This window comes from Megalobrama amblycephala, linkage group LG20, assembly GCF_018812025.1.
Source record: "Megalobrama amblycephala isolate DHTTF-2021 linkage group LG20, ASM1881202v1, whole genome shotgun sequence".
Taxonomy (NCBI): domain Eukaryota; kingdom Metazoa; phylum Chordata; class Actinopteri; order Cypriniformes; family Xenocyprididae; genus Megalobrama; species Megalobrama amblycephala.
Window position 1 is genome coordinate 16,624,510 of NC_063063.1, and position 12,893 is coordinate 16,637,402.

General features: G+C 40.2%; 1 protein-coding gene across 1 annotated transcript in view; it reads left to right on the plus strand.

The window, feature by feature from the left end:
* Nucleotides 1-313: 313 nt before the first annotated feature.
* The window catches only part of nrxn1a (neurexin 1a), a 207,716-nt gene continuing 195,136 nt past the window's right edge, over nucleotides 314-12,893 (plus strand). The window contains 5 exon segments of the mRNA XM_048171554.1: nucleotides 314-648; nucleotides 2,829-4,114; nucleotides 10,789-10,806; nucleotides 11,868-11,897; nucleotides 12,649-12,660. Coding sequence (XP_048027511.1) covers nucleotides 3,403-4,114; nucleotides 10,789-10,806; nucleotides 11,868-11,897; nucleotides 12,649-12,660 — 772 coding nt within the window. The 5' untranslated portion in view covers nucleotides 314-648; nucleotides 2,829-3,402.

A 12,893-nucleotide genomic window follows, 5' to 3' on the forward strand; every position in this document is an offset into this window, starting at 1 on the left:
CATAGCAGTAACCTACTTTTACTATTAAAATAAATGACAAATAAACCGCATGCAGAGAAATTACCCCTTTACCTACGATATTGCCTATCAGCATGCTTACTGTAATGTACAGTGTGACCAAATGCTCTTCTTTGTGGCGGACGCGATCACGGATAAAGCTGTTCCCTCATCTGTATGTGGAGTTGCTAATAACGGTGAGCGCTGTCCAAGGTGCTGCAGCGCGCTCGCCCCGCCCGTTTCCATCACACACTAACCGGGAGACACGTGACGCGATGTGCTGACAGTCCCTGGCAAAGCTCGCCTGAGAAACACATCGCACCTTGTCTTGCACACAGAACAGGGAGCGATATCTTCTATTTTATATACACCGAGGAAAAAATAATAACACTTATATTGGAAAATTTCTTAAGCTTGAACCGTTTTGTACTTAATCTTAATTGGTTGTTGGCTCCATTTTGAATTTTTAAAAAAATCTATTGGGACTTTGGAGATCCGCATACGCAATTTTATCGCTCCCATTTCTTCTGCTCATTCGACACCGATGCAGTGATTTTTTTTTTTTTTTTTTTTAATCGATGTGGAGGAAATCAACCAGGTTCATCGGTGAGGTTGAGCTGTCAAGGGGCGCACAATGGTCCATTTCTCAAGGTAAAATAATTAAGAATTGTGTAAGTGTAATTTGAAGGCGTATCTGAGCTTATGTGCCGTTTTCTGTGCGAGTTATGGTTGCGTTTCACGCGCTCAATGCAGTCACGCGCAGGTGAGATGATGCAGCTGGGCTTTATTTCTGTTTAATTATGCTCTACAGCCGATTCATTGGTGTTTACTGCTGGCCTTCGCTTCATCTTAAGCGATATTTGATGACTCCCTGTATTTCCTGTCCTCAGCATCTGAAAGTGAGCGCGGTAGAGGCGTGTTAAAGGTGTCTTTCTCGCTCAGTTTGAGCAGATGGTCGTTGATTATTGGCTATGTTTTGCGCATCTGAGTCATCGCCAACATTAATCAAGGGAAAGGAAAAAAAGATGAAAAATTTTGAAGTTTAGATTTAAAAGCGTATTGTAGGATCCCATTATTGCGAGATTGTAAATCTGATGCGCGAGGCTATTAGGATGATTGTGTATTGTTCCAGACCCCATCTACAGTAGCCACTGATAGCGAGACATTCGCGAATACGGTAAATAAGACTGCCTTCTGCACATTAATCGCTTATGATATGTTGTGTAAGATCCATCTGTGAAAGGGTCGGTTGTTATCTTGCTAAGTAGCCCCGTGTAAACCTGACAGTAAACACATAGGAATTCAAGCATGAAATGATTGGTTGAGATCAGTTGACAGACAGCCCAGAGGCCAGACAATTGCAGTGTCATTAATGCTTAAGAGGCGCGCGATAAGCCCCCGCCCTGGGCTCATTTTGGGATGCAGGACTTGAACTGAACGAGGTTCACTGAATCAAACGAGATTTTCCCCATTACTCAGTTTCGATGCTGCCGATCGTTTGCACCTTTCGTCAGTCCACCCAGGTCCTCCTGCTGACTGCTGACTGTGTTTGTCTATACGTCTGACTCTTCTACATAAGCTGTAAAAATGTTCGTAATTGTAAAGAAAGAGAATGCAAAATGCCACAGTAAAACTTAACTAGTTGCCTTACCATACGATACATAGTTAGAATTTTTAAATACAGTGCAATAGTGAAATATTGTAAAAAAAAAAAAAAAAAAAGTATAAAATAATTTATGGAGACAATTTACAGTGTGTTCAATAATTTTTGTAACATTAAAATATGAGTTACCTTATTATGGGGAAAATTTAAGTTAGTTTCTGTTGATTTGTTGTTATCGCGTGCACATTGGAGGGGTTTGTTGTATGTCATGTTAGTTAATATTTTCTGCATTATTTTAGTGTTTATTTTTGTGTGGGAACACCGTGTTCTATCTTTATATTATTAATGCCACAATTGCCGAAGAGATCAATTTTGATGATGTTTAAGCCATCTTGTGGTCTTTCGTTGTTTTATTAGATTTTCTATTTACAGAAAGAAATCCTGCTTAAATTAGGTTGGTATATTAACCTTATATATTAAACAATATATAAATAGTTTGGAAGTGTAAAATATATAATGACCAGAAAGCTTCCTGCAATGCTTGTAACAACATCACTGTCTTTTTTACAGTACAGTTTTTACTGTACATTTAATACAAAATACTGTACCTACCCAGTTTTGTAGTGCCAGTAACATTTCATGGTGTTAAAGAGTGAATGTCATGAGAGAGAATGTCTTGAAAATGAAAATAAAACCGTATAAAATAGAATAGGCATAGTCTAATTTAAAATCATTTGTATGTGTATACCATTGGATACACTTTTTATCCCATTTTTATTTTAGTTTTCAAGCTTTTTTCTCTGCTTTATCCCAACATACATCTGAAAATGATACTGTAGATGACCCCCCCCCCCCCCTTTTTTTTGTTAATTAAAGCAGAGTATTTGGTACCGTTTTAAAATAAGTATTTTACAGACAAAAGTATCAGTGCTGCACATAATGAAATGCTCTGGATTTTTCTGGTTCATAAGACATAAATTGTAATCATTGAGAATTATAGAGAGAAAAGTTAAAGAAAACAAAAGCAAATAAAAAGTGCTGTTGTAATTGAAGATTAATGCAATCAATATCAGCGTGAAATTAGTGGTTTCAATATCAATATCACTATGAAATTGCGGTTTTGTGTATGAATGATTGTATTGTGTGCATGCTATCTATCTTTTAAAAGAGCCCATTTTTCTTTCTTTTCCAACGAAGAAATTAAGATGTTCTTTTCTATTCTTTTCAGATTATGGATCAATGTCAAAACGGATGTGAATTGAAGGTTTGTGAACACTGAGGGCCCTATTCGGGCCTGCACGTTAACACTGCAAAGTGTACCTTTTGTCTACTTGTGATTAGTGCTGATTTAAGGGCCTACACAATGACTTTTAAGTAGACTTAAATGACCCTGACATTAATGAACCTTTACACCCCTAATGAACTCTCTGCTGTACAGCACTACACATGGCTACGATTTATATAGATACTTTGATGACTTGGCCCCACTGTAGCACACCTGGATCCCACTGAAGGTTTTTTAAGCAAAGCAGTAGCCTTATATTTTTTTTTAGAAGACCACTAGTTGGGCCTTAGCGACTCCCTTTATTCAGATTTGTATATCTAGAATTTGAAAAAGAGTTGGCCGTAATACAGGCCTTCTCCCTCTCTCAGTGAACAATGAGTAAATTAGCCCAAATGCATAGCAGTCCTGTATGCCATTGGGAGCTCTGTTACACTTTAGGAGCACATCACTAGAAGAGCTGAATCATTTTAGTTTTGATTAGTTCTATTGTTAGTTCTAACTTCCTTTACCATTCACAATGAGCTTCTCGATGCGGAACGGCGCACATCTAATCTGGATGGGCTTACTGGTTTGTTGCCTTGTCGACATGGGGGCCAGCATGGAGTTCACCGGCGCAGAAGGCCAGTGGGCCAGGTTTCCTATGTGGAACGCCTGCTGCGAGAGCGAAATGAGTTTCAACATGAAGACCAAAAGCGCTCATGGACTTTTAGTGTACTTTGACGACGAGGGATTCTGTGACTTCTTGGAACTGCTCATCCACAACGGTAGACTCAGTTTGCGGTTCTCCATCTTCTGCGCCGAGCCGGCGACGGTGCTCTCCGACACTGCCGTCAACGACAGCCGCTGGCACGCCGTGACCTTGCGCAGGAATTTCAAAAACACTACATTAGTTGTGGACGAAGAGATCAAGTGGGTGGAGGTTAAGTCGAAAAGGAGGGACATGACGGTCTTCAGCCATTTATTCTTAGGAGGAATACCTCCTGAACTGCGATCTGTAGCATTACGCCTCACCTCTTCAGCCATCAAAGATCAGGTTCCCTACAAAGGATGGATAACCAATCTGAGGGTGAACGGTTCAGAGCCGCCGCTTATCGGTAGCGAGGGAATCAACAGCGACATTTGCGAAGCCGACCACGTTTGCCTGAACGGAGGAGTCTGCAGCATCGTCAACGACGAGCCGATTTGCGACTGCTCCGAAACGGGATTCCAGGGAAAAGACTGCAGTGAAGGTAAGAGGCCTGGATTCGTCGTCTCCGTTGTTGAGGTGTTGAAATGTCTTTTCAAACACAGCCCTTCCACTTCTTTTTTCGTTTCAACATTGCACTAGTTCCTCAAAGGCAGTGCATGCTACATCATGTCTGTTCCCGGCCTCCACTACAGGCCCAGTACGTTACATGGTTAGATTACCACTGATTTCGCTCAGAGAAAGCCATTGTTCTGAAGGAGGCGATCATTTATATAGGCTTAAGTGCCATCTGTGTCAGTTCCAGAGCATCCACAAAAGCCTGTGTTTTTGATAACATGACGTCAACAGAGGCTCCTCACTCTTTTTTGTGCTAAATTAACTTAATATACTCTTGACACTGCATTGGCATTACAATTAAGTATGAAAATGAGTTGAATACATGCACACAAGCCCATGATTGAAGTATGATGATTTGAATATTATTCTCCCTCTGAATTGAAGGGGTTGGATGCTCTAATTACGTAATTAGCCAGATGTTTCATAGAGTCACTGAAATGACTTAGCCAAAGTTGCAATTTCAATATCACAGGAAAAATAACGACATACTCAATACAGCATTCAGCAACCGTCACATAGCGTTTATTAATCCAGCTTTACTAGTAAACCTCCACTACTGCACTTACAGAATTATTGTAATTACAGATCGATGATGTAACTAAATAGGGGGAGACTGTTTCTGCTTATATCTTTTGAAAAAGGATGGTTGTATGCATATCACAACAGTTCCAATTTTCATGTAAAGTCTGTTCCTTTTTGAATATGTATGTTCTGGTTGGTTTCCTAGTTTGACTTACTCCCTTGGTGTCCGATTTCACTGTTTTTATGTTCTTTCCATCTTTTTCTTCATTTTTACAACCGTCTCTGTGGACTGATCTTGATGTTGATGGATATTGTCTGGGTTAGGCCGTAAGCCGAAGAGGCACCATGTTGCCAAGGAAACTACATACCCACTGAGTAAATTTTGCCCTCCTAAAGCACAACAGAGAGACAGTACGTTTCACTGACAAATGTTCAAACTAGAATAGCAGTCACGTTGTCTTACGGTGTTTGCTGGGCTCTTGGCGAAATGGAGAGTCTAGTGTATTTGATGAGATTACAACAAAAGGGCAGGGCCCGCAGATGCTCGGCAGCTTGCTTAAAAGCAAGATGTGCCGCTCTCCAGCCCCTGCGCTGGTAGAAATGCGCATCTTTGCCGGGTGAGTCAGAACAGACCTGCCCACGCAGCTTTGAGTGGCCTCCGTCACGCGCTTTGGGATGACACATGAGGATATGTGGAGATGGTGGAGGCCACGGGACGTGTTGCTCTGAATCATTAGCGTTATTTATTCAATATTGGAGGATCTTGAGGCTAGCGGTGTTAGGCGTTGGCGCTGCATGCTTGAACATTATCAGCTCAGTTAGATTTAGAAATATACCATGTATTTTATTCGATTAAGTTGGTTTTTTTTATGGAAATCATTGTGGTAACTGAACTATACTCTTAAAAATAAGGTTCCAAAAGGGGGTTTTCACAGCTATGCCATAGAGGAACCATTTTGGCTTCCCCAAAGAACCATTTTTTCTTAGTGCAAAGAATATTGCAATGGATGTTAAAGCTTCTTCATGGAACCATAGATGCCAATTAATTTTTTGGAGTATTTGATCCCTCCTTTTTCTGTCAGAGATGTGCAGATGACCTTTCATTAGGTCTTTTTTTTTTTTTTTTTTTTTTACTAGCACAATGGCAAATCTCCAAATGGCACCATGGAGGACTGGACAGCCATTATGAAGGCTTAATTCCTCAAATGAAATAGATATAGGGCCGGTGTTCGTTCATTAAAACAGCAGCATCACTTTAAACTCCTCTTAGCCTAAATCTGTCCTTACTTAGGTTATTAATGCAAATCTGGCCCATGCAGCTCCTGCTTAGGAGAAAGCAGGCCACTTTGACTCATTCTACCTCCATTCAGTCATTTCGTGTGTTGTCAGCTTCATGACTGAGGTGATCTGTCAGCTGACCACCAACTGCCGTTGCCAATAATGTATTTTATGTGGCTAAAAAACAGAGAGCTGCATATTAAATGGTATTAAATTGCTAGCTTTTTTGCTTTAGATAAATGTGCTGCATGCTTTCCTCTGTCGTCATGGAAAAATGTGGAGTGCCTTGAGAGTGTGTGTACATGTTTGCAGATCTCAGGCAGGAAAGGGTGGTATGTGGATTAAATATGTCCTTTCTCTCCGCACGTCCACTCCGTCATTCTCTCGACAGGCAGTTGTGGTAATAACCTTCTTTAGCAAAGCAGGTGTGGGGCTCTCAGCGGGAAAGGCAGTCCGCACCGCAAAGAATAACAGTGCTACGGGTAATGAGATATTTTTGCCCTGCTGGGGTTAGAGAAAGGGCCTTATTTTGTGTTATTATGGTTAATGCTCTTACAAGTCTGAATTGGAAAGCCAAAAGAGTCTACTCTGTATCAGCTTGCAGCCATTGATACCTTATCTTTATGCTCTATTAACTGTATAATGTGCTCCGTCTCCCTGGTTAAAGATGGCTGTAAGGGATCTGCAATTGACGTCCGTGCGGTTTCGTATGCTAGGAGACTTTGGTTGGAGAATTGGATTGTGTTGGAGGGCTTGTTTACAACAGCGATTAGATTGTTTCACCTCATCTCTTATCTTTTGTGGTGGAGCTAACGTTGTAAGGGCCGGTTCCTGGCTGTGCGCTGTGTCGTTTAATGATGCAGTCATATTTTAAATGTAAATTTTTTTTTTTGCCTCCACTATTGGATCCATGTAGATGAATGAGGGTGGTGTAGTGTACGCCTATTAACCTCTTGCTAATGAAATAAAAGGCCTGCTTTAATTGGATACATCAGCATATCAATTTTAGTGACTCATTTAATCTTTTCATTAGGGGCCTGTTTTGAAGTTAACAAAAGAGAGATTTTAAAGGGATGGTTCACCCAAAAATTTTAAATTCTGCTATTTACTTCCTCTAATGCACTGTAAAAGTAGAAACTGATACATTTATGTATTTAAGTTAGAATTTTTGACTTTTTTTGACTAAAACCAGTTAATTTAATCATTTTTAGATTACCATTTTTTGGGAACACATATTCACTCGTAACTCTGACTTTTCTCTTAATAAACTCCTAATTTACTTCTTATTAATAGTTAGTAAGGTAGTTGTTAAGTTTAGGCATTGGGTAGAATTAAGAATGTAGAATAAGGCATTAATATGTGCTTAAAGAGATAGTTCACCCAAAAATAAAAATTCTGTCATCATTTATTCCCCCTCAAGTTGTTCCAAACCTGTATGAATTTCTTTGTTCTGCTGTACACAAAGGAAGATATTTGGAAGAATGTCAGTAGCCAAACATTCATTCAAACCTACTATGGTAGTAAATGGGGGGCGAGATCTGTTAGTTCCTGACGTTCTTCCAAATATCTTCCTTTGTGTTCAGCAGAACAAAGAAATTCATACAGGTTTGGAACAACTTGATGGTGAATAAATGATGATAGAATTTTCATTTTTGGGTGAACTATCCCTTTAATAAGTACTGATAAACAGCCAATATTCTACTAATATGCAAGCTAGTAAGCAACTATTTGAAAGTAAATAAAATGTTATTTTTTTTCCAGTGTATTATTCCAAACCCATCTGACTTTCTTTCTTCCGTGAAACACAGAATAAGATATTTTGAAGAATGTTTGAACCAAACATTTGGACCAGGTTGATTTTCATAAACTTAGTTTGTTTTCCACAGTACAGAAAGTCATACAGGTTTGAGTAAATGTAATCTGTACATTAAAAAAAAACCTACATAAATTAAGTAAATACTAACAATGTCGGTCAAAACCTGGAAATGGCTTAATTCACTAAGGCACTCTGGTATGAAATCTCTTGACTGTTTGACCCCGTTGACTCTCACCGTATAGACGACAACTTCTTTTGTACGCCACAGAACGAAAAAGTCATATAGGTTTGAGTAAATTATTTTTATTATGGGTAAACTGTGTCCATTTAAGTGAAAAGACATTTGTATAATCTGTACATTACAATACCTACATAAATTCTAACAATGTAGGTCAAAAAACAGAAATGGATTAATTCAGGCGCTTCAGTATAAAATCCTCTGACTATTATAATACCTATGGGCTCTCCCTGTGTCTTGCAATCAACTTTCACCTTCCTTGATCCTATAACATCGCTTGATAATCTTGAATGGAGGGGGAGCCCGTGTCAAATACACTGTATATTGAGAATTCCCCTATCAGTGGCGGATGAACCCTTTCCAGATGGACTAAGCTCACTAATCTCTCTGTACTGTAGATGACTGCAATATGGAACATACTGCACATTGCTCCCTGTGGGGGAAATGTTAAACTAGATTTGGTGAAGAGGATTAAAATCCCCATCACTGGCACAGGACAATACATCAATGACGTAGCGCTGTTTTTTTTTAATAGCTTTTACATTGAATACTCTTGTTTTGGGTATATTTACCAGTGGTTTCTGCTGAACTATAGGCAAATATACCTCATATTTAATTAACTCTAATGTGAATTAGGTGTTATCAAATGCAGCGGAACCTGTAATGGACATTCACCCCGTTCCGAATGAATGGTCATGATCTCAGTTTTTTGATGTTTTAGTCAATCTTTGTTGACAGCTACATCTTTAGTGACTTTGCCGCTGCGCTATGCGGAGCGTACGCTCGTCATATGATCCCTTTGGGCGAGTTCCACGGCAGATCAGCGCGTGTGCGTTTGAGAGTAACATGCTCTGACTTACTGAAAACTGCTTTAAACGAGCATCTGGAGCTGCAGTCCTGTTTGTAAAGGGCTGCATGAGTGCGGGCGTCACATCGTGTTTGCCCCCTGCTCGCGCCGGCCCATGCTGGAGAAGGGCAAGCGTGTGTGCGTGTAGGTCATCCTCAATTTCTATCTCTTATTCTCTGCCAAATTCGGGCCAGTATGCAAGGCCAGCACTTAAAAGAAGCTGTCAGCTCGATGAAAGCCTGCATGTCGCTGGCTCCATGTGAGCTCTGCAGTGCTAAGGAGAGGCTACATGATCCTGATCTGTCAGTCAGTGAAATGTAAATACAGCCGCTGTTCGGTCAGCCGGACTTTGAGAAGACCAGGCTGTGCGTATGTGTGTGTGTGGTGTTCTTCCAAAATGGCTGCTGCATGCACACACACATTTGTATATCTAATTTTCAGCCTTGTCCTGGCAGGTTTTGTAGAGAAACAAGAACGTGACACACATGTCTCTGCAGTGCGCAGGATATGTTGAAGCACAAAATCAATAGAGTGGGTCCGTTAAACTGCTGTGGAGTCAGTGTAGATGGCTAGTTAGTGTTTTGTGATGGTTTAAACTGTTCAGGGTTAGTTTTTTAAGCATCATTTTTTTCCTTCCAAGCTGTCTTTTTTGTCAGTGGGATGAGTTTGCACATTTGTCAAAGCAATTAGGGTTTGTCAGTCTCTTTATAAGCTGATAAGAGAGGATAGAAAATCACCTGTCATTTATCACTGCAACACTAACAGCAAAATATTTCTTTGTCATATTTTCTGGCATGGCACGCTTTTCTGTTTATGATTTTTTTTTTTTTTTCCCCTTTGTTTTGTTTATTCATACATTCATCAGCATTTTTTGTGGCAGTAGTGGTGCATGCAATTTGTGTTTGGTCGGGTGGAGGAACCGGCTGCGGTAAGTCCCGGGTCATTATTCTCCTCCTCAAGATGCAAAACACGGAGGTAGGATTGGATGCTTTAACTTTAAGATAGACGAGTCCATTTTTTAGGGAGTCTTGGGTGAGTTGATCCAGAGACTGAAAGTGTCACCAGAAGTAAAAGGTGTGTTGAATAAATGCATGAATGAAGGTAATGTACCCTTTTTGTTTAAGAACAGAAAAAAGGTCATTTACATTTTTATAAAAAGGTAAAATTTCAATGTAAATTGGGTAATTACATGAAAAGCATATGCATATTCAGGTATTGTACATTTCTTTATTACTGACCTGACTGAATGATGTTGTTTTCTCTTAGTAGGTTCACATTGCATCATCTGTCGGCATTTTTATTTCCGAACACGTGCATGCTTCGCATCTAGCCCCTGTAAATTCCCCTCAAGCACCATGAATGCCATTTAAAATGATAAATATTCATACAGAAGATACAAATTGTTTTGAGCAGTCCTTCAAAGCCCATCAAAAAAAAACAATCTTACAATGTGCTATTTTAATTTTTCCTGAGGAAAAACAGCATATTTTGCTTTGCTTTGTATAAAACAACTTACATTTCTCTCCGTCTTTGTTTACTTTTAATTACGATTTGCATGTTTGCGCATGTTCATTGATATACTGTGAAGAGTCAATATCACCATGTGTTTTATCAGCTTTTGAATGACTTAATAATGTGTTATCATCTCACCATGGAGCAACACTCTTTCAGAGTACTATAGACTCAATGAGATTAGATCTTGAGGAGGACAGAGGACACTTAAAGTCAAATAAACCCTCTGGTCTCTGCATTTTCCATGGTAATGAATGTTTGGCCTGGGCACAGGATGATAAGACGCATGGTAACCACGGTAATCCTCAAGGCTGGGCCACCTTCCAGTCTGCATGCTTCTTAATCAATGTCTCCTTCTCTCTCTTCACGCCTCGGCCGCCCCTCCAGAAGAGGCCTATGTAGGAGGTGGGTAGATGTTTTTTCCTATTTTCTTTTCATCCAACCCCTGTCCCTACTCATGTACTTCTCTCTGTCTTCATATTTCAACTCGTTCTTTTCGAAATATTCTGTATTTCCGATTTTATTTGAATACGGTACACAAACAGTAAGTGGAACTGGTGTACAGCACAGGTAAAAGGTATGCAACTTCATTCCACATTATTATCGAGAGCACTTCCTTAATTAGAGGTTGGCACTAAACACATGGTTCACTCAAATCGGTGTGCTCTGCTAAGCAGAAACCAGAGGCTGGAGCAAAATGGATGCCATCCTGTTTAAATTACATCTAAAGATACAGACACATGACAGTAGATCCTATTATGAGCTTTTGAAACCTCATATAATGAATAAATGACATGGAAACTGTGTTCACTATAATGGAAAATCTGGACAATCTGGTGGGTAAGTACTATAGACAAATGGCAAAATCTGCTCTTTCTTACTAACAGAGTTTATATTTGAGAAATAAACATACACTCTCCATTCAGACTTGTTCTTTTGGAGGTATTTATATATTTTGGCTGTGGCTCACAGGAACCTAAACAGACATCCTATGAACGATGAAATGGGTAATATTGATTTATCCCAATATAAGATGTAGATATTTTGTTTTCGTATTGACACATTTTTGTGGCAAACCATTATTTGCAACCTAACTTAACTTTGTTAAGATCCAATCTATGTATTTGTCATCATCTTCCTGTGGAAGGTTGACCAGGCGGACGAGAAGTTTGATGTTTGGCGACTGAAAACTGGTTTATTTTTTCTTTTCTAATCTAGATGTGTCTCTTTCGAGTGTGACCGATAAAGCATTGCAACCGCTGGGTTGAGGAAATGCTTTTTGAATGTTCCCTCACACCCACTCTCTCCCTCACCTCTTGACCCCACCCCAACCCCCTCCCCTCCACCCCGCACCGCGGGCATCCTCCGTTCAGATGATGCCTGCGTGTCAATGTGACAAAAAAAAAAAAAAAAACCTTCCCATGATCCCGTTCTCTGTGCTGACTGTGCTCTTGTCTTCCCTTAAGGTCTTGCGCACCTGATGATGGGCGACCAAGGTATGGGTTTAATTTCTTACTCACCTTTTTGCCTCCATCAGCCACTCCCTCCTCCATCTCTCTGCCTTTCTCTCTCACTGCCTTGTGCTGAATCCTCCTCATCTCCCTTCACTGCTGGTAGGGATTTACTGGGGCTGCTTTCTTTCTGGCTTGGCGCTGAGTCAATGGATGGTTTGGTCTCTTCCATTTTTTCCCCCCACCCTCTCCTCTGTCTCTCCCTCGCTTTCTCTCTCTCTCTTTCCGCTTTAACGTCCCTTCAACCCATCACGCCGCTTCTTTTACGCTTTAGTTTTTCTCTCCGTCATTCTGTCAACAGCCCCGCTCTTCCATTGCTGCTTGCCAGCTTCATTTTCATATAGAGGGGGAAAATACTTTCAACCCAGTGGATGATGTGAGTTACAGGGACTTCTCTCAGGGGTTTGTTCGTTCTTTGTAAATGTGATAGTCTGAATTTTCAGGCTCTGAAACTGGAAAGCATTAGCCATCTGTTCGATATTCATGCATTCTCCCTCATCTCTCTTATCGTCATGTTCTGGCATGTATCGCGATAGGAAGCTTCCATCCCCTCTTGCCTGCCCTTTCTCTTTTTGTCTGCAATGCATGGAGTCTCTTCTAAATGTAACCTTTCATTTTTCTGTCTCTGAATCTAACACACGGTCATGATTCTGACTGTTGCCTCTTTCCTTTCCTTTGTATTTTCCTGTATCTCTCTGGACTTTCTCTTCATGGAACCATTATATCAATATCATAGGGAAAAGAAAAGGTATATAATGCTTCTTTTATACTATGTAATGATGTAGTTTAACTTGAGCTCTTTAAGCTCTTCATGTATATTCCTGTATCTGTGGCTTTACACATGCATCTGTTTATTTGTGTGTTTGTGGTACTGAAGTCACACTGATTTTTCTGTGTCACTCTCTACAAATATGACGAGGGGCTGGAAGGTAGGTGCGATGTCATGAAAATGAGTAATGTGTCATTGTGCGATGTGTCAAC